This window comes from Salarias fasciatus, chromosome 19 (genome assembly GCF_902148845.1).
Source record: "Salarias fasciatus chromosome 19, fSalaFa1.1, whole genome shotgun sequence".
Classification (NCBI taxonomy): domain Eukaryota; kingdom Metazoa; phylum Chordata; class Actinopteri; order Blenniiformes; family Blenniidae; genus Salarias; species Salarias fasciatus.
In genome coordinates, this window is record NC_043763.1 from 7460401 (window position 1) to 7480813 (window position 20413).

The 20413-nt window shown below is 47.4% G+C and overlaps 2 protein-coding genes across 6 annotated transcripts in view; one reads left to right on the plus strand and one right to left on the minus strand.

Moving 5' to 3' along the window:
* Positions 1–9198, plus strand: part of tfb1m (transcription factor B1, mitochondrial) — a 33772-nt gene extending 24574 nt beyond the window's left edge. For all 3 annotated transcript variants that reach the window (XM_030116956.1, XM_030116958.1, XM_030116957.1), the window contains exons 7-8: positions 6755–6882; positions 7876–9198. In XM_030116956.1, coding sequence (XP_029972816.1) covers positions 6755–6882; positions 7876–8125 — 378 coding nt within the window. In that variant the 3' untranslated portion in view covers positions 8126–9198. The remainder of the gene's footprint in view (positions 1–6754; positions 6883–7875) is intronic.
* Positions 1–20413, minus strand: part of LOC115406743 (claudin-20-like) — a 118485-nt gene that overhangs the window by 7348 nt on the left and 90724 nt on the right. For all 3 annotated transcript variants that reach the window (XM_030116952.1, XM_030116951.1, XM_030116953.1), the window contains exons 20-27: positions 17414–17593; positions 17185–17303; positions 16094–16202; positions 15291–15349; positions 15097–15199; positions 14768–14861; positions 13726–13880; positions 8435–13517 (exon numbers count right to left, since the gene is read on the minus strand). In XM_030116952.1, coding sequence (XP_029972812.1) covers positions 12910–13517; positions 13726–13880; positions 14768–14861; positions 15097–15199; positions 15291–15349; positions 16094–16202; positions 17185–17303; positions 17414–17593 — 1427 coding nt within the window. In that variant the 3' untranslated portion in view covers positions 8435–12909. Of the gene's footprint in view, positions 13518–13725; positions 13881–14767; positions 14862–15096; positions 15200–15290; positions 15350–16093; positions 16203–17184; positions 17304–17413; positions 17594–20413 lie in introns of those variants that run through there.

Here is a 20413-nt window from a genome sequence, read left to right on the forward strand (position 1 = left end):
TCTGAGAATAGATTCACAAGCATGTTGCACAGTGTTCCTATGAGACAAATACAGTAATAGAGAATAGGGAATTGATAGTTATCCTGGAAAAGGGGCCAAAAATGCTAATTTATTGCCAATTTTCAACTGTTTTACTGCCATAAAATGAAAATATATCCAGGTTATACAGCCATAAGAGAGCTAATATGAGTCTATTTGTCATCCAGCTTGTATTCATTTATTAGAAAGAATGACATGTGCCTCATTAACTTTGTCGTAGGCGCAGAAAACTATTTGCTCTGTAATGTAAACCAGCAAAAATTAAAATTCAGTCCAAGCCATTCCTGCACTGAGCTGCTTGGTAATCATCGTGCAATACTGCTGTTGTTCAAAGATAAGAAATGGCTGAGATGCAAAGCCTAGATAGTGATTCCAATCAGAGCCTCACTTTACAATTGGGAAGGGTAATCTAATTAAGACAGGAGCAATGGCTGCCGCCGCTGTGACCAGATGAGCCGGACACAGTCTGCGTTCTGTGAAGCTTTTGTTTACGTGTCGGTCCAGAGGCCGGAGGACCAAGTGTGTGTGTGTTTTTGTGTGTGTGTGTGTCAGCCACCCTGCCGAAAACTGACCCTCCCCGGAGCGCCGTCTTCATCAGTCAGCGGGGGACTGAAACTCGCAGCTGCTGCCTCGATCCGTCTCTCCTCTGCTTCTCCGTGGAGGACGTTCCACCGGGGAGGGAGTGGCTCCCAAGGCCTTGATTCATGAATGACAAAAAGGACAAATTGAGAGAGGGAGGTGGGGAAAAAAAAAGTATATCAGGCAGTGCTTAATGGAGCCGATCTCTTTGTTTACGTTTATTTTTCTGCATGAGATAACCAACAAAACAATTCCGCTGGTCCCACAACTACAATATAAGAACAAGCCTTCAGCCGGTGACGTGTTGATAGGTTGATAACAATTGATTTGTTCAGCTATTGATCCGTTTGTTTATTTCCAGCCAGTGCTTTCTGCAGCCTGCACGCCTTTCCCAGTAAAGCAGCCCTAGGAGAGCCTTTTTCTTCTGAAAATGAGATGTGGCCATCTCGCCGGGGTGGCGCGCACCACATTACCTCCGGCGTGACGCCGGCGTCGACCTTCAGCGCGAGCGCTCGCAGAGCCCCTCGCGGGACGCCACTGCAGCAAGATGAGAAATTTTCCAGTTTTCTGCAGACACACGGCCGTATGCCGCGTGTGACCTGTCTCCTCGTAACCGATGAGATCCTAAGTGCTGATGCTGGTGTTGTTCTGTAGGGAGCAAGATAAATAAGTAAATAGATTATAGCGGGGAAGGGTGAAAGGAGAGGGGAAGAAAAAAAAGATGGAAGGAGAGAAAAGCAAAATGCGGTCAACACACACCCATTGAGTGCAGATGTGTGACGCCGTGATGTGTGAAGATATTGCAGGCTATTATAAGCGTGGTCCCCTTTATTTTATCACCTCTCAGCAGAGCTCTCCAGCGTTTCTCCAGCGTGGCTCCGAGGCACAGCCGGACCGGCCACGCTCCCTTTTTTTTTTTTTTTTTGCCCACTCGAGGGGGCTTTTATCGTTCAATTTGCATTTTCCTCTTTTATGTCCTCCCTTGCGTAATTGGTTTTCCTGCTCGTCGTCTTGCAAAAGGGTTTTTTTTTTTTTGTTCACAGTTCAGATGCGAGGTGCGGCGCGATAGCCGCGATGTCGCCGTCGCCGCAATCTTGTTTGCGGAAGCGTGGCCCCGGTCCAGTTTCACCCAGCATAAAATGTGCAAACCTGTCTCGGGCTAAACTCCTGTGACACGCTGCCAAAAGCACCAGCGTCAGCTTGATTAAAGAGACTCGTCAGCTCACTCCATTAAGATCCGAGTCCCAAACTGCACAACATGGAATCCCATTTATGAGCCCATCAAAACTATTTTCCCATGCTGTCACTGTTTACCGATGCAGTGAAAATTCACATTTCTGGGCAAAGTTCAAGCTTTTCTATGACGAAAGCGTCTCTCCGAGGAGCTGATCTTGTCAAAGACTGGGGCAGCGGTTTTCTAAAGTCCGGTGCGCCTGCCATGGGCGATTTCGTGGGAAGTATGCTGGACTGCCTGAGCAGGAAGCCAAAGCCCTTCCTACTTAAAGCCCTGAGGCAATATCAGCCTGGTATTGTGTGGCACTGACTGTTGCCTTCTCCTCTGTGAGAGGCAGCCTCCCTCTACTGATGTAATGGAGGTTGTCTTCTCAAGGTATTGTCATGATTAATGCAGCTCTTCCTCTCTTTTGGTTGCAGGATCTCTGCGAGCATTTCTCTCCCCTATTCCCCGGCTACATATAGGCCTCTTCCATCCCCACCTCCCCCTCCACCCTTTGCTTTTCCTCAGAACCTGCCATTATGTAAGCACAAGTGTTGGTGTTTCAGGTAGCGCAGAGGCTGGTGCCCCGGGGCCCCTGCCACCTCGTCTTGGTTACGCTTAGAGGGACATGACAAATTACTGCTCACACGCCATTGGGCAAGAGCCTCGCCGAGAAAGACACATTAGGTGGAAATGAGGGAAGAGAGAGACGATGGAGAACCACGGGCCAAAGATGGGAGTAATGAGAGTTTCCCGCCGAGCTCCGGGAAGGTCAAACTCATGAAAAATGGCGACGCAAAGGTTGTTTTAATATGGATGTGTCACGATTGTGTTCAAGTGGGTCAGAAAAGGTCCGGAGTCACGGACTAAAGCAGGTGTGCGAGACGATCAGACCTGATCTGCCAAGGAAATCAGGAAATCTTTTTCTTCTTCCAGAAGGTGTTTCTGTTCATGTAAAGGTAAAGCTTCATGCTTGGCACATCCAATTACCCAGAATGCCACAAAGTGCAGTGAAAAGCAGGTCAAAGTCTGTGTAAATGTTTGAAGTGTTTTGATCGAATTACCTGAATTCAGGCAGACAGAGTACTGCTCATGAGCTCAAGGATAAATCCGTCTAATCAAGAGGCCAAATTACTGCTAATGAGTCACTTGTTTTTCTCTGCTAAATACAGTAGTTCACCGAGTCTCGGAGAAATGATTCAGATTCAGACATTTGGTTTTGTGTTTGTGATCGCCGCCGTTATCTTCATGAAGCAGAAGGACAGGAGGAGCGAGGTACGCGAGGCTGACACCAAAGGAGATGATCGTGGCTGTCAGTTTGTGTTAATAAGTCAGCATGAGTCCTAAGAACAAAGCGTCTCCCCAGGTACAGGCAGCATGGGGGGTTTTCTGAGGAGCCTTGTGGGGGACGGGGGGTGAAAACATGTTCATAGCGCGCCACAAGCCTGGAGGCCAGGCAGCACTCTGTGATTTAGTATGGAGTTTCCTTGCATGTTGAGGTTATCAGGGGAAGGAGTAATGGCCAGGAGCTGGATATATTACAGTGGCGTTACCTAGTGAAGCTATGTTGCAAGGCCATACATAAATCATCGCAGCAAAGTGACTTGGACAAGCTGATGGCTGAAATGCTGCTGCCCGTATAGTCCCAATATCGACTTTTCCCCACGCTCCTCTCTTAAATCATGAAGTGCAGAATATAAATGGCCTAATTATTCCAGCAGAGAGAGAAATTAAAGGCATTGGTTTTTATTGCCTCTTCCAAACAGATGGCGGGACTGATCTTATACATCGCCAATGCGCTGGGCGTCGCATTCCGCTAATCCCATCCTGAGATCCCGGCTGGGTTCCTTACATGTGGATGTGACAGGTGGAGGAATTGACGTTAGCATCATAAACCCCAGCGGCTCAGTCCCAGCTCCCAGCGCCCTTGACAACACTGGGCCACGTGGCCTTTATGTTGAAAATGCATCACTCGAACTAAAAGGGTTAGTGTTTTATTAATAATGATGCTATTCATAAAACATGGAGTCATCAGTCAGTGTTTGACTGTGTTAAACATGACGAGGAACAGCATTAAAATTAAAGAGCAGATTTACTCTGCAGCTGCACACTTACAGCGCGAATCCATAACATCTTTGTTTCCTTCCTCCTCGACAAAACCCTTCTCTGTCGAACCCCGGCGTTTGAAGCTCTCCCTGCGCCGCTACAGCACACAGCCTTCGGGGCTGCCGAGCCGCCGCCGTCCCGTTAACCGCCACTGCGGCAGGAAGCTCAGCGGCAGCCAGGAAAGTCCGGGCTGCACGGGGATCTGTTGATCTGATAAGAAATAGCACAAGTGCTCCTGAACGCCGCCTCGGTGCTCGAAAAGCGGGGGGGGGGGGACTCCAAACGGCTCGTTTTAGATCCTTTTTTTTTTTTTTTTTTTTTTTTGCCACTTTTCCTCCCCTAATTATCAACGCCAGCCCCCTCGCCCAGGAAAGCACAAGACAGCTGTGAATGAGAGTGAGTCACACTCTCCAGAAATATAAGCTGCGAGGAGGCACGGGAAGCTCCGCGGGGCACGGAGTCACAGCGAGGGGGCTTTTCAGCTGAATTAGATGTCCTTTTATTTCACTACTGTGTGGTTTTGAATGAGAAGGAGGGAGGGACTGTATATGCCATTTGTATGTTTGTCTAGCAAACTTTAATTAAACAGCTTGTGTAACCTCGCCATGCATTGCTTCATTCTTTTGTAGTTTTTGCCTTCTTTTCTGTTTCCTCTCATCTCAGCTTGTGTATCTTTAATATTATTCCTCCCTCGGATCTTTCTTCTTCCATTCAGATGGGCATGTGAAACACATGTGTTGTTTGTTCTTTCTTGTAGCACTTTCTTAAAGCACTTAAGAGCAATGAAACTCATTAGGATTATGACTTAAAGTCCACCTCTCTCTGCAGAGTGCCATTCAGTCAGTGTACAGCCTCTCCTTCTGCTCCCTCACTGGAGAAGTCAGGTTATTATTACTAGCTGTGGAAAAGATGGCCGGGCGGCCGCTCTGCTCGGCTCTGCTGCCCGCCGTCCGGCTGTGCCTCTGGTCCACACCGTGGAGGATCACCCTGCCTGTGCGTCACCCCCTCAGGCCACAACCCGCAGGGTGCAATAGCATCATATGAAACACTCTTGAACGATGGCAGCCCTCTCCGAGCTGTAAAAGCAAAGGTTGGGATCCAGAAATAGTCTTGTCTGGTATCTTGGCTGCTTTGAACCCATGACTGTTTTCTGTAGATAAAGAGAGCAGGTGATTTTTTTTTTTTTTTTTTTTTTTTTTTTTTTTTTTTTTTTACAGAAGTCAGAGCATGTGGATGTATACGTTCTTTAATGTTAAAAGATCTGAGCAGCAGCATGAGGCTCCGCTGTGTCTGCCACCGTCACTCCAACAGCTTAGAGCTGACGCAGAAAAGATCCAGAATTAGCCGATTGGGTGGAAGTGGAGCTGCGAGGCCCACCAGCGATCCCCGACTGTAGATCAGGGAGCCTCGAGGACCTGGAGATCATGGATCAGTGTTTGATAAATACTATAAAGACCAAAAATCCTTGAAAGGTGCTGAGATTATGTTTGAACATGAGCAGCGTCACGTTGAATGGAGTTAAAAGCAAAGCTTGTCTTGCTACAGCAGCATCTCCCCAATAGTTTGTGACATCTTTTAAATGGTTGCGGATATTGGCTTTGGCTGATTTCAGCCGGGGGGGCTTTTGCTTGGCTGGTAGAGGCGTATTCTGCAAAAACAGAGCTTTGCTCCCACATAATATCATATCATATCGTAGCCTAGCGTAGCGTAGCCTAGCGTAGTCATTACTAGAACTCTCCAGCTTGCAGTCAGTAATACTGATTAACTGAAGTTTTGGGGAAAAAAGGGGAAGAAACACTCAACATTCTCATTCTAAAAGGGTTCAAATAAGCATTTTATGTTACTCATAAATGCAAACTTGTTGAGAAAAGTGACTTTTTTTTTTAACTGCTGTGAAGGTGACCTTCAAACACACACATTTATTCAATCTACTTCTCAAACCGGTACACCCTGCTAAGAGGACACTTTTCTCTGTCTCTCTATAAATATTTTATCCTCGGAGGGAGCCGAATGCAGGCAGATGAAAATTAGCCGTGATCCCGCAGTCCGCCGAGCGTCCCGCGAGGCCGGCGGTGGGCGCCGCGGCCGATCAGTCTGTTGGCCTCGCGCTGCTCCCGCGCTCAGGTGAAATGCTGGAGCCACATAAACAAAGACAGCGGGATGAATAGGCGTGCGCCGCGGTGAGTCAGGCTCGTAGCTGTTGAGAAACTCTGCGGCGATGCGGCGGCGGCGAGAGGCTCGGTCTCTATGGTCCATCGCACAGGTGTTACTGTGGCAACTGGAAGCGGCTTGCCAGCCCGCCGCGCTGCGTCATCTTATTTTCTGCCTTTCCTCCTCCTCTTTTATCCCAGCGTGTTGATCCTCCTCTCTCTCTCTCTCTCTCTCTCTCTTGCTCTCTTTGCCATTTGTCAGACAGGCTTTTCTCCACACTTTGCATTCTCCTCTCTCCTCACACCTTCCAGACCTTCTAAGGCCAAGTTTACACGACAACGCCATTCCGTCACCATGGAAACGGGGGGAAAACATTCCTGAAATCACTACTATGAAAACGCTGCTACTATGCATGTGGAGCATAACAACAATGGCGGCCTCCTGGGCGTCCATACCCTCCTGGACTTGGTAGTTTTAGAACTGAGAGTCACCTGTTAGAACAATCCAACCTGTTTTTCTGTGGACTGAATGTTTGCAGCGTGTTGTTCTCTGGTTCTCTGTGTGCCTTCGTTGTCGGCTTCCTGCTGTTGTGTTCAAGTCTTCCTGTGTTTGTGTTTGTGTTTGTGTGTGTTTGTGTTTGTGTGTGTGTTTGTGTGTGTGTAGGTGGACGTCGGGGTCGTCCACTTCACTCCTCTGGTCCAGCCTCAGATTCGGCAGCCCTTCCGGCTGGTGGAGAAAGTGGTCCGGAACATTTTCCAGTTCCGCAGGAAGTACTGCCACCGAGGAGTCGAGTGAGTTCATCCGCTCGTCCTAGGGTCTTTCTCTCTCTCTCGCTCTCTCTCTCTCTCTCTCTCCTACTTTCTAATCCCGTCCCTTCCTCATCTGTCATTCCCTCTCTGCATTTTTCATCCCACTCGCTGTCAGGGAGTCCTCATCTCTCCATTGATTAGAACGTCTTCAGATTGTCTTTTCCTTTCTTGCCTCCGCCGCTCTGACAAATGAGTCTTGGGAGGCTTTGTGTTAACCGAACCCCCCGAAACGGCGACTTCACAGCTCCTCTTGCTCCACGGCGCCGGCAACCGGCAGCCCGCACGCCCACGTGCACGCTGCCCGTCGCCCCCGCGCCCGCTCGGGAAGAGCACGTAGGCCCGGATGACAAAAGGAACGCTGGCTGCGTGAAAGAGAGCGGCAATTATGACTCATTGAGGTGGCGGAGGAAGACGAGGCAGCAGATTTTTATGTAACTGCAGCGGGTTGGCGGCGGCGGCGGCGCCAAATTGGAGAGGAGGCACCTAAGAAGCATCCGTGCTGCAGAGTGTCTGTGTGTGTGTGTTGCACACTAACCTGCAGAGGAGGGATACAGGAGCACATCCCAGGCAGGGGGAAGGCTCTTTAAAAATAAATGGCTGCCTCTTCGTATTGAATGTGCTTGAGAGTCTTTTCGGGGCGAGAGCAGGCGAAATGAATGAAAAATTGAAATTGGAATCCTGGATGCCCTCTTTAGGTGAGACGAGTTTGTGGCTGTGCGAGGTTTTTTTTTTTTTTTTCTCTTTCCGTGACAGCCCGCGACTCGGTCGCAACGGCGGCGCGTTGAATGAACAATTCATGAGCAGCTCTCTTTGTGTGATTTCAATTAACTTCACAGATTCGAAATAATTGCTGAGAGATAATTTCTTCCTGTTTGAACTTTTCTGACGCCATTAAACTTGCATGATCATTAAGATATCAAAGCGACCTGAATGTAGGAATCAGTGCTCTCGTATCTTCCTCTCATCTCCCCTCAGAAAGTTGTTTCCGGAGGCCCGCCGCGAGGAGCTGACGCAGGAGCTGCTGCGCCAGGCGGACGTGGACCCCGTCCTCCGGCCCACCGAGCTCACCATCCCCAAGATCGGGGCTCTGGCTGACGCCTACGCTCACCTCTGCGCCCGAGAGGCCGGGCTGTTCGACTACGAGTTCCGAGAGGAGCTCAGACTGAAGCGTCTGTCCGGGAAAGGCGAGACGCCGGCGGACGCGCCTCTCGGAGAAGGCTGCTAATAGCTGCTTTCAGCACGGCAGGACAACAAACTGCTCTTAGTCCGGACTTGTCCACCTGGCATTAGCATGCATTTTTAAAGTCTCTCCTCCTGCACCGAGGCAGCAGGAGGGAATGTGTGAGCGTGAAACCACGGGACAAATCAAAACTCCCGAAAGGCTCCAAAGCCGTTTTCCAGAGTCATGGGAAGAGAGAGTCGGCCTGCAAGTTTCCCGCGGCCGCTCTTTAAGCGCTAAATATCTCTTTATGTCCCAGTTCTTCCTTCCTATCCATCTCGCATAACATGGCGTCCCGTGGGAGCTGAAAGAAGGTTTTCCAAGGCGATTTAGAGGAGGAGAACAACCTGGCAGCCTGATATCAAGGCCGTTTTTCTCCTCAGTGTGTGTCGTGGTCACCGGGGACACGGCGCTTAAAGGGACAAAGACAGCGACGCGCTTTTGTCGACTGATTGAAAACACCCAAAGAGAAGGACTGCTATTAAAATAAAATGATTCTCCTCGGCTGAAAAACCTGTCTGTGGCAGTATTTTTTGCGATTCTCGTTGTTTGCGCGGGATTACGTGCGATCTGTCTGTTTGCGTTCCACCGATCATGTTCTTCTAACCAGATTAACTTGTGGCTGTCGAGCTGGCAAGACGACACAGCCGTCAGTCCTCCGCTGATTCCTACACATGTCAGGAGACGGTTTGACTGACTCGTGCTTGAAAGCTTGAAAGCCGTGGTATTTAATAAGACGGCGGTTCGAGCGGTTCTGAGCGCCGCTCTCTGAAGCCGCGAGCAGATTGCAGCCATCAGATTGTGGCCGCGGCGCTCCCTGCCAGTGCGGCAGATGGTGCGCTTCGGTCCACTTGCCAGAGGCGGAATTCTCTCAGTTCTGATGAAAGGTGGGCGATAATCTCCAACCACAATCAAGAGTCCGCACAGCAGATCTGCACCAGTGAGCCTGCTCTATTATCCAGCCTCCAGCAGCGCCATGTGCTTTTATTTTGGTTTATCTCAACACGTCCGATGTAATTAATGGAAGGAAAATGAGATCACAGAGATCAATAAATATGAATAAAGTTGAATTGTTTGCAGTGTCTTGTCACAGATTGTTGAATCTGCCCCTCTAAAATGTTTTTTTTTTTTTTTATTTTTTTTTTTATTCTCATTCCCACTTGCTTGTTTTCCCTCTTTCTCATAAGGGCTTTTGGGGTTCGGTGATTTGCTTAAAGGCGTTCTGACATGCGGACAGGGGGAGGTGGAAAATCAAATCCACAACCTTCCAATTGAGAGACGACAACTTGATCAGCTTGAATAGACCCAAAAAAGGTTTTTTTTTGTTTTTTTTTTTCAGAAATGTATCAAAGAATTTGCAGGAATTAAATTATTCAAGTGAAAAAGTACATTAAAAGTATAAAAAGGCAGTTATTCTCTGAATAAATGTACACACAGGGAAAAATTTTCATTTGAAAGAATACATTTCAGATTAAAATGATCAATATATTGTTAACATAACCCGCATGACTCATAATTTTAAAAACAGGAAGTTAAAAAAACACGGTTTAAGTTTTTCTTAAGGAAATTACAAAGCGAACATGTTTTTCACAGTAATGTGAGAAATATGTCAAACTATTTTATTAAATTACCTGTAAAGTGTGTATTTAGTGGGGTGGTAGAAAGTAATAGAAGCGTGGAACACCATGAAAATGGAGATTTTAGTTGTATTTAGTGTGAAAAATATATAGGAATAAATCAGTGAGGAAAGAAGCAGAACCTGTGTCGGTGTTGATTTACACTTCACTAAATTTCAGTGTCATCGTGTTACCATTCTTTTTTTTTTTTTTTTTTTACACAGTGAGAACTTGGTTCTGTTGTGTTGTTTGTAAAGATCTACAAAGAGGAATCGCTTCGCTAGTTTAGAGGTCATCTTCACTCCTAAAACACCGCTTTCCATCCTGTTTTGCAGAAAAGCCACAGAGAATAATGACCCTGAGCTTCAGTTGATATGACTCATGTTTTAGTGTGCTTTTCCGTCCATTAATCTGCCGCGGCAGTGTGTCGCTGCTTGGTAACTTTATAAATCTCACAGCCAAAACACAAAAACTGTCATTACCTCTGGTGTGTATCTGGAACCATCCGGACATATTAACTCCTGGTGATTTGTCGCAGAGTGCACAATGCTCTTACATAACGCCCCTTCCGCTGTTGAATAAGTTTCATTAATGAAAACAAAAGGACTTCCTGATGCTTTTTTCCCCCACAATGCACTCTTACTAGCCTTTGGTTGTTCTCATTTTTTTGATGGGTTGATGTTCTTTGCACGACAACGCCACGGGTGGAAACATTTGTGTTATTAGTGCAAGTTTGACCTTACAATGATCACTCTGTGTGTTTTTCGTGTTTGGTGAAATGTTACCGAGTCATGTATGTATATCAGCCAAGCTTGAAGCTCAGGATTGGGTCTTTCTCAACCTTCATGCCACCTTAATCGGCTCTTAACCTTCCTCCATCTGAGCTTTTACTAAAACTCCAATCGGAGACTTAACTGCATTCAATTAAACAGATTGAGCGTGTACATCGACGCTCCGTTCATCAGAGCCTCCCTGCTGTGAGCAGAGCTGAGTGGTCTGGTCCTGGATGTCAGTCCATGGTAGAGCTGAATATCAATCAGCGTGAGATAGGCTGCAGGTGACTGCAGCTGATATTCTGATCAAGGTATTCTAATAGTCGACTTCAAAAAAAAAGGCAACTTTTTGCTTAATTTTCTTCAAACACTTTTCTCTTAGATGCCAAGGTCGATCATTTTATTCAGAAACAATCTGTTAATCATGGCATTTATCATATTTAGAGGGATTTTTATATCATGATTGTAGAGCAAGAACACTCAGTAAATTTCTGCTTGAACTTTAAGTTGCGATAATTGATGAAAGATAACAACACTATAGAGTAAACTGTCCAATTTACGGTTTATCTGATGAGTTTTTCATTGGCCAACTTTGTATTTTAATTGTGCATATACACACATTCTTATTCCAACATGTCTCCAATAAAAGGTTAACACACTGAGTTTTTCTTCACCTAATTGTTTTGTTTTGCATCAATTTTAGATAATAAGCCAGAATTATTCCCACTGTGAAGAATAATAAGATTTAAAGCCGAGCTGCCTCTCTTGAATATCAACAACATTGCAAAGTCAATAAATGTAAAATGAAAGTCAGTTTGGTCAAAAACGTCTGCGCGTTCCCAGTACGTGGAAATGTAAACACCGCGCGACGGCGAGAAGAAAGCGAGGCGTCTTTTCTTCGTGCATCCGTTGCCCCACTTCTGTCAGAAAATTATTCATTCCGTCGAGGACAAACCTTTTGCTTGGAGAGCCCGGATATAGAACCGTGTGTTTCTTTATGACAGCTAATCAGGGAGCGTCCGTCAGCCGGCGCCCGGAGACCGAGCCGCGAGATAAGACACTTTACCTCCCGGCTCTGCTTTTTACCTGTCAATAGACAAATCAAGGATATGCAAAAAAAAAAAACTGGAAGTGGCAGACTTTGAAGGGCCGAGTTGAAAGCACAATCCCCCCCCCCGATGTCATTCACAGATAAAACTTTTATTTATCAAACAGTTCCATGAGAGTGGAGCGTTCACATTCATTTGGTATGCTAGCGTTAAAGGCCTGGCGGAGTCGGGCTGAAGGAGGAGGGGATGCAGAGGTTTGCCTTTATTCCATTACAGCACCTCACCGTGTGACTTTATGCAAACGGCAAAACAACTCTTAGAAAAATATCAGCTGCATTTATTGCAAATTCCTGCCTTGGTTCTCGTCTGTACAGTGTCAAGTATGTCTGCAGATGCTTCAGAGATAGAAAAGGGAATATTTATATACACAAGGTACTTGAACATGAAAAGAAACATTGGGTTGGAAACATTATTGCCGTTTAAATCAGTCAAAAAAAGCGTTCCCAAAAGCTGGAAATTACAATCTTCAGCAAAATCCAGTCGAAGTGAATAAACATCAAACTGCATCGTCTTTCTTTTTTTTGTTTTTGTTTTTTAAAATTCAAGAAAATGGACCAAATCTGGAGCCAAGAGTTCAAGACTTCACCCAAAAGTATTCTCAGCTGATCTATACAGAATCAAACCTGATAATAAATAGAAACAGCAGTAATAATAACATTAAAAAAAACCTGTACAGATAGAAAATATTTCAAATATATAGGCAACAGTGTACTTTAGTGCACAAAATACAGCAAAAAAAAAAAAAAAAAAAAGGCTTCATTGCGGAGGTAAATCTCCTTCCTGTCTGCTCAGACCAGGCTTCCATCTTTGCAGCTCTTTGGGTGGATCCTGACCGATCCGATTTTTCTCAGTGCCCACTTTAATTTGTCTAAAATTCAGGTTGTGCTAGCAGAGATCTACAGTGTCCGGTTGTTTTTCTGAATCAGACTCTTCCAAATCCACCGCCTGAGCTCCTCCACACACGCTGCGATTATTATTCACGCTCCGTGGACGCCGCCCCCCACTTTCATCGTTTGAGACTGACAGACGGAGGACGCTCTCCCCGTTTCGCCAGGGAAAAGGTCAAAAACCAAATAAGAACTGCCAATCAGCGGAGCGGCGGAGGCGTCTGGGACGGAGGCAGGGGAGCCGCCCGGACCGCAGAGACGCGTCGGCAGATTCATCGCAGTCATCATCATCGGGAGAGAAATGAGAGGAACTGCGTCTGCCAGCCAGTCGGATCGCTCACACTGGATCCTTCGGGCCTCGCCGTTCGGAGGCAGGTAAACTGGGTTTAGCACCGCGGGTTTCCCCTACGAGGAAGCGGCGTTTCCGGAGTCAGCGGCACAGCTCTCCGCCTGATCGTAGAAGCAGTCTTCGTTGACCACGGAGGTCAGACTCTGGACGCTGAACTCCCTCTCCAGCAGCGCGTTGAGGTCCACCCCTCCGGACGCTGCCGCCGCATCCGTCTGAGCGTCCAGCGAGCGGCTGGCCTCCCTCATGTTGGCCAGCGCGCCGCGGCTCCTCCTCTCGCTGCCGCTCTTCCTCTTGCAGGGGCTGAAGTGTCCTCGCACCAGCTTGTGCTGGAGCTCCGGCGTGTCCCCGGCCCCCTCGGGCTCCACGCGGGGCGCCGGGGCGCCCTTGGGCACGGCGTCCTCCGACAGCTTGAGGTGGAGGAACTGGACCTCGATGGCGCTGGTCGGGGAGACGCCGTCCCCGCTGTCCCGCCTCGCCTCCTCGCTGAAGCCGTCGTCGTCCTCGTCGCTCAGGATGTCGGACTCCTTCGCCGAGCGCCGAGCGGCGGGCCGCCGGTCCCGGGCGGCCCCCGGCAGGCTGTGGGGGCCGCTGCTCAGGCTGCCGTCGTCGGAGTCCGGCCCCGGCCTGGGAGGCTGCTTACACAGCCACGAGGCCCGGGACGAACCTGGAGGCAAAAGGTGGCGAGTCGAGTCAACAACACGTGAGTCATAAGTATTTCATGACCTAAAAAGTGAGATCCGATCACGAAGGGAGTATCTGCGCTTTCGGGATTACACGGATGATGATTCTAAGAGCAAAATGAACCGAAATCCCCGGTAATCTCACTTTCGTCGAAATGTTTTCTATCACCCAAAGAGGAGGACGGAGCTCACCTAGCCGGGCGGAGGAGGGCAGGACGCTGCGCAGCGGCGCCAGGCGCTCCCTGCCGCCGCGCTCCAGCGTGCCGTCGCTCCTCATGTTCCTCCTCACGTTCTCCCGGAGGATGGAGCGGATCACCTTGATGACGCTGACCTTGCTCTCCGGCACGCTGCGGAGGAGACGGCAGAGGTGCGGCGGTTTAACCGTAACGTGTTGAGGCTGATTACAGGGGCTAAATATAGACGGGCGGGAGACTTCCGCCGCGTCCCGGGAGAGACGGCTTATTTAATTCATTAGGAGTGATCCCAATTTCACAGTGTGTAATGAGAATTACCAATTTGGTCACAGACCTCGGCTTCACTACTCCGTCATGCAGACAGGTCGGGATATTTACCGTTCGCCTGATGCCACTTTTTGGGAGGTTTTGTAGTATTGAACCACAATTCCAAATGTTATTTGTTTGTTAGAGTGTGATTTAAATGTGGGTTTTTGAAGATAATCACAAAATCACCAAAAAAAATCATTAAATTATTGAAGAAATCAGTTTTTAATGCGGTATATGACCTGTATTCTGTATGTCAGGGGTGTCAGACATGTGGAATAGACGCCATTCTTCATCAGATGATTTGAACTTGAGAGGTTTTAAATAGAGAGTAAGTGCGTGTGCCGTCATTCTACGGGTAGATTTCTGTTCTGTGGCCACTGAACTCAAATGAGCTCGACACCCATTCGGGACGATAAATCAATGTAGGAAACAAATATGAAAAGAAAAATGAACCAAAGCGTCCATTTCAAAGACGTATCACATATTTGGAAAAAGCTTTCTGGGTGCTTGGACAGATTTCCACGTGTTGAAGTAAATCTTGTGACAAATCGACTCTATTGTCGGCTTGTTGACTGCCGTAGCTGTTCGGATCTCAGCAAATCACTCTGAGTGTGAAATTAACATCCGCAGCGTTTCCTTGCCAGAACAACAGAAACCTTCGTTACTCTTGGCGTTTCAAGGCGGAATCTCTCCACGATTATTCATCCCCGATTCCCGGCGTGACCTCTGACCTGCTGCACAGCTGGAAGACGGTCTCCGGCCTGCCCTCCACCTCGGAGCGGGAGTGAACCAACTCCCAGATGCAGCAGCCGTCCGCGCCGGCTCCTGGGAGAGCCGGGGAATGAAAAGGAGAAGCTTTTAATCGCGCGGTCCAAATACGGTTAGCGGAGCTAAGCGGGGAGGGGAGCTGCGGTGAAATGCCAGCCGAGGGGCGCGTGGGGGCGGGGGAGGGGGTTGTGGGCTCAGGTGATGCGGGAAAAGAAAAAAGCAGAAAGATTTAGAGAGGGCGCTTAAGCGAGTGATTAAGTGGGGATAACGCGGCGGAGCGCCGGCCTCTTACCTGCGGCGTTCCCCAGCCTGACCTGCAGCGCCGACAGCGGGATGAGCCAGCGGAACTTAAAGGGGTCGGCGTCTCCGTGAGAGAGGGCCGAGCGAGGGTTCGCCTGGTCAGAGGAACGAGACGGAGAAACGCCGGGTTAGGAGGCAAAGAAGTGTGTTTTCACGGCACGGGAGAGACAGACAAACAACAGTTACCATCTTCTTCTTCAGCTTGTTGTTTTCCCTGTAGACCAATATCACTGCCTTCTTGAACACTGAGAGAGAGAGAGAGAGAGAGAGAGAGAGAGAGAGAGAGAGAGAGGGAACACATCAGCGTCTTGGTTTTGACTGCGGATGCCTCCTGGGGAAAGCCGACTGAAGGCGCGCAACCCACAGAAGCATTTTAGATGCCAGCTTGAAGCCTTAAAGCATATATCAGCGCTACAGCTCCGGATATTAAAATTCACAGGGCTCAGTTTCAGAGCCGCTGCACACACTCCGCAGCAAACCCGGCACACTTTAAACACAAACATCCATGAGTGACTTTCAGTGTTGGGAATATCACATTATGAATAATGTAACCTCACTGTTTTCAGCATTGATAGTAATAATTACGTGTATGAAACGCTCTCTCTTCTCCTGTTAGCATTAGCTTTGTCTCAACAGTCACTTTTTAAGCCTCCTGTTTGTTGGAAAAAGATGGGAGTTGCATTTCTCATCTGGGAGGGAAATAATAAGAGCAACATTAGATATTATGATGTGAAAATGTTTATGCATAAATAATGTTGTGGAAGCGATGGGGGAATGTGTGGAGGCTGCATGCAGCACGAGAGCCGTAGGTTGAAGTATCTCGGTATGATATGAGAATAACGAAGAATTATAATAACCAACTTGGACAACATATTGATTTACTGCAACTCTATCAGAACGCAGAAAAGTCTTCTTTTGTGTGTGTGTTTTTAGTTGAGTATATATGGACACACACACACAGCGAGCAGAACAAACCCCGTGGGACTCACCGAACACGGTCATCTCAGGGTCTTTCCTCATGCGGCCCAGCGACGGATGAGGGTTGAGCCACACCACCGAGGAATGCATGAGAAACTCTCCCATAGAAATCTCAGTGACCTGCGACGGAGACACAGCAGATCAGGAAAAAAAAAAAAAAAAAATAGAATAACAGGCCAGACTGCTGGCATTCCACAGCTGTGTGGGATAAATACTAAATAACAACCTTAAAAAAACACAACCAGCCGCTGTTTGTACGTTTATTTATTAATTTATTTTTTTAACCAGACCTTTATATGGTCTTTAAGAGCAGTTTGAATACATTGAAATCATACAGCGCTCCAGACAACATCATTTAGCATTCACTTTGAATATTTACACTGCGGTGGTTACCAGCTGATTCTATCAATTTGTAAATGTACTGGATCCCTGGAGGAAGCTCGCTGAGGACGGCGTAAACAGCACCGGCTCCGCTCCCATGTTCTGATGGCTGCTTTAAACTGTGAGGAGAATTTTTTACATTTCTAATTCGATCCGGCTCATTTAGCAGGTGTCCTAATGTTTTAACGCGCATCCAGGTGAGAAATATGCAGCCGCCTGCCACAATATTAGGTACACCTGGCTGGCGACGCATTCAGACACAATCAGGACGAAGCGGCGCCCAAACTGAGCGGGACGAGGCTGAGATGAAGTGACTGATGGTGCAGTTCACACAATGCAGATCTGCTGGGATTTTCCCCCATATATAAATGTTTTTGGGGTTTAATAAGGTAAAACCAACAAGTGACCATTTATTCTGACTAATCTATGCGGAGTACGAGCAGAGGAGCAGACCGGGCGTCACTTTCAGCTAAAAATAGGAAAGAATAGATGATCAGATCTGATGAGTTTCGATCTCTGCTGATACATATAAATGAGTTCAGTACAGTTAAAACCGCCGTGTTTATCCCAAATGGGCAATTTATTCTCGGCTCTCTGACATGCACCCAAACCACAATCAATCCATCAATAACCACACCGTCAGGGCGTCGCTGCTCCCTTCTGCAGGGATCAGAGTCACAGGAAGCATAATTATGTCAAAAAGACTGAAACATTGACCCACCTCTTTGTCGTAGCCGGTCTGCTCTGCCACCAGCTGATCAAACACGGAGCCGTAGTCCTCGTAGATCTTCTGCATCTCGTTGATGTGGCTGGCCACCTTCTCCATGGCTTTCAGGGCCTCTGAACACAGAGAGAGGCAAACAGTGCGTTAGTACGAGTCCCGTATTCCCGTCGTGAAAGGTGTCTTCATCTACAGTGGTGCGTCAGTAAAATGTGCCCCCCCCCTGTACCAGTGAGGTGGTAGTGCTCCTCGCTGTCTGCGTCGGTGAGGGAGACCAGCTCTCGCAGCAGCAGGGGGTACTTCAGCACCCTCTGCACCGGTTTGATCAGGTAGGACTCCAGGGTGGAGGAGTGCTGCTTGGTGGGGTTCCTCGCGTCCAGGAACTCCTTGAAGGCCTGGTCGGTTTTAGCTGAAAGGAGATTAAAAAAAAAACAACAACAACAACAGACCTCGTCAGTTCACCATCTAAAGGAATGAAGACGTGCAACGGTGCAATAACGGCTCTCCAGCAGGGGGTGGTGTAGTCCTCTCCTCCACCTGCCTTGATGCCCGCTGCAGCATCACACTGTAAACACCATCACCAATTAAACCCGTCCAGCTCATAACGACTGCAATAAATATGAAGCAAAAGGTGAAGTCCCTCCGCAACGGACGTGACGAGTCGCTTAAATACTGAAGCTCGTCTGCCGAAAACCGCCGAGTTGGGAGCGATTCATTCATGCCGGAGCCAAACGTGTGAAATGGCACGCATAATCCAGAACAGGGCCCTCTGTAAAGGTGGTGACATTTTCCCAGAGCAGCGTGCCTCCGCAACGCTTACTGAGGGGGGCCATTAAAGTATTAATTATAGCACTCCCAGCCACAGACAGGCAGCCGCATCCACACCTCCCCGAGTAATTGGCAGGCAATTAACGAGTCGACAAATAAACAGAGAAACTAAGGCAACGCGGGGCCTGTGGCATGAAGGAGAGGAGGGAGGGAGGGGGGAGGGGGGGCGAGGAAGATGGCAGAGACGAGCGTGTAATTACTTAAAGGCTCGACGAACACACACACAGCTTCTGCTCGTGTTCCAGGCCCCGGTTCGGTGTCCACGCTCACGCTGGGCCAACAATCTATCCGCCCTGTTATCCCGGGATGTTTTTAACTATAACAGGCAATTAATGCAGCAAATGTTGTTCTATTATTAGCTGGCTTACAGCTCAGCCCTCCACTGAAGCATCCAGAGAAACAATGGAGAGAGGAGTCGCTTGATTTTCCTGCCTTCGCCAAAACATGTGGAGCCACTTCAGGATCATCTCAAAGCCAAGATCGCAGGTTTTTGCATTCAGTTATTTTAAAAGTACGCAATGTGAGAATAGATTTCAGCTTGTGAGATCACATTTTGTTTACATGAATGAAAATTACAGGCTTCCATCTAATGCTGGACTTTATATAACACGATATGTCATTTATAGAATATTCATAATCAGGAGCGTTTAGCTGCACGGAAAACACTTCAGTGTCCCCAGTGTTGTTTCATAACCATGTTTGCCACACTTTATTCTCCTCCAAGGTAATTCTGACCCATCAGAGATGTTTCAGGTTTTTCTTCTCTTCCTCTCTAATCCTATTAAACATTGCGCTGCTGCTTACTTCGAGGAATATCCCACACAATTCGGGTAATGGGGCAGACTTAAGCAGCACAGAGAGGCAATTTGCTATTCCCCCCCCTCCACCTCCCTTCATCGGCAGAGAAGCCAATCTTCTTACATTTCTCTGTGCGCCGGGCAGCGGTCCCAAACTGTGGCCCATAAATCAACTTTAAGCGTTTCAACAGCGTCTCACGCTGCGAGCGAAAACGGGAATTATTGAGGACTCGCCGGCTTTTCATGGTTGTGTAATGTTGAACAAGTTGATCCAAAGTTTGTGTTTCGACTTCAATCCACAAAACGCCAAACAGCTCTGAAGGTTGATCATGAAATTGACTCATTCACTCCCATCGCTTGATCAACGTTCGGAGGTAACACTGACAACTTCCTAAAATTATGGGAAAAGTAACTCATGCGAGAAATTTCGTGACTGATTCACTCATTAATTAAGACGATGACACACACAGGTTATTTTAGTCTGAGTGAATCAGTCACTGATTCTTCAATTTTCCAATGCGAGAGTTCTCATTAGGGGGTCGAGCAGCACGTCAGTTCTGATACAGGATTAACAGTTTGGTCAATAAGGGAGAAATAACCGACAGGACAAGAAAAGAGAAAAAGTTGCAACTTGAAATTGAAACTTAAATTTCATGATTTTTTTCTATTTGCACAGCGTTTCAAGTAAAAACACGGTATTCAGTTGTTTTACGGGATTCAGAAAAGTTTCGCGTTAACGTCACAATGTTTGAAAAATGCTGTCCGTTTACATCAGAAAAGTAGTTTTGATGTGGGACCACTAGTGGGGACTGTTTTCATGTAACAAAACCCCTAAGTATGCACACAGAGAACACTCAAGCTCCTTTAAGCTGTCTTCCTTACTATTGTTTGTTTGTGAGTGATCAAATCCATCTCCACGTGTGATCCAGATGACGGTGTAGTGAACGTGCTCCTTATTGGAGAAGGTGTTGAATTTAATGCATACACCTTCACACACATTCACTTTCCTGATGAATCATTATTGCACATACACAGAAATATTTACGGGGCAGTACCAACATGAGAGAAAAGTCACGTTTTCTCCGTTTCCACAGAGCGTTTTTAAAAAAGTTGTGTTTTCAGTGGCGCCAAACACCGTCGTCATGTAAACGGACACCCAGAACGCAACCAAAGTTTTCTGTTTTGAATTAGGTTAGGGTTAAGTTTGAAAACATTGTCTTCCATTGTCCTGCGTCTGTTTTTTTTAGGAAATTCTGTAGATTTTTCAGTTAATTGATGCATGAAAAACGCAGTTCTCCAATATGTGTAAATGAATGTGTTCTTTAACATCCTGGAATAGTACTGAACGTTATTTTTAGATATTCTTGTGATATTAATGATTCATGACATGTTTTCTTTCAACATACAACTAATACTAAGGTGTGAGTTATAATCTGAAAAATATGGTGACTGTGATGTTAATTTCGTCATAGTATCCAGCTGCACACGTGTTAGTATCAGGATTTGTGGTCCTGCAGTAATGCGCTCTTTACAACTCTGTTCTGAAAGCGTGGAGCGTCCACGTGCCGGAGACCGAGGAGACGCAGGGTGCTTGCAGTAAATTG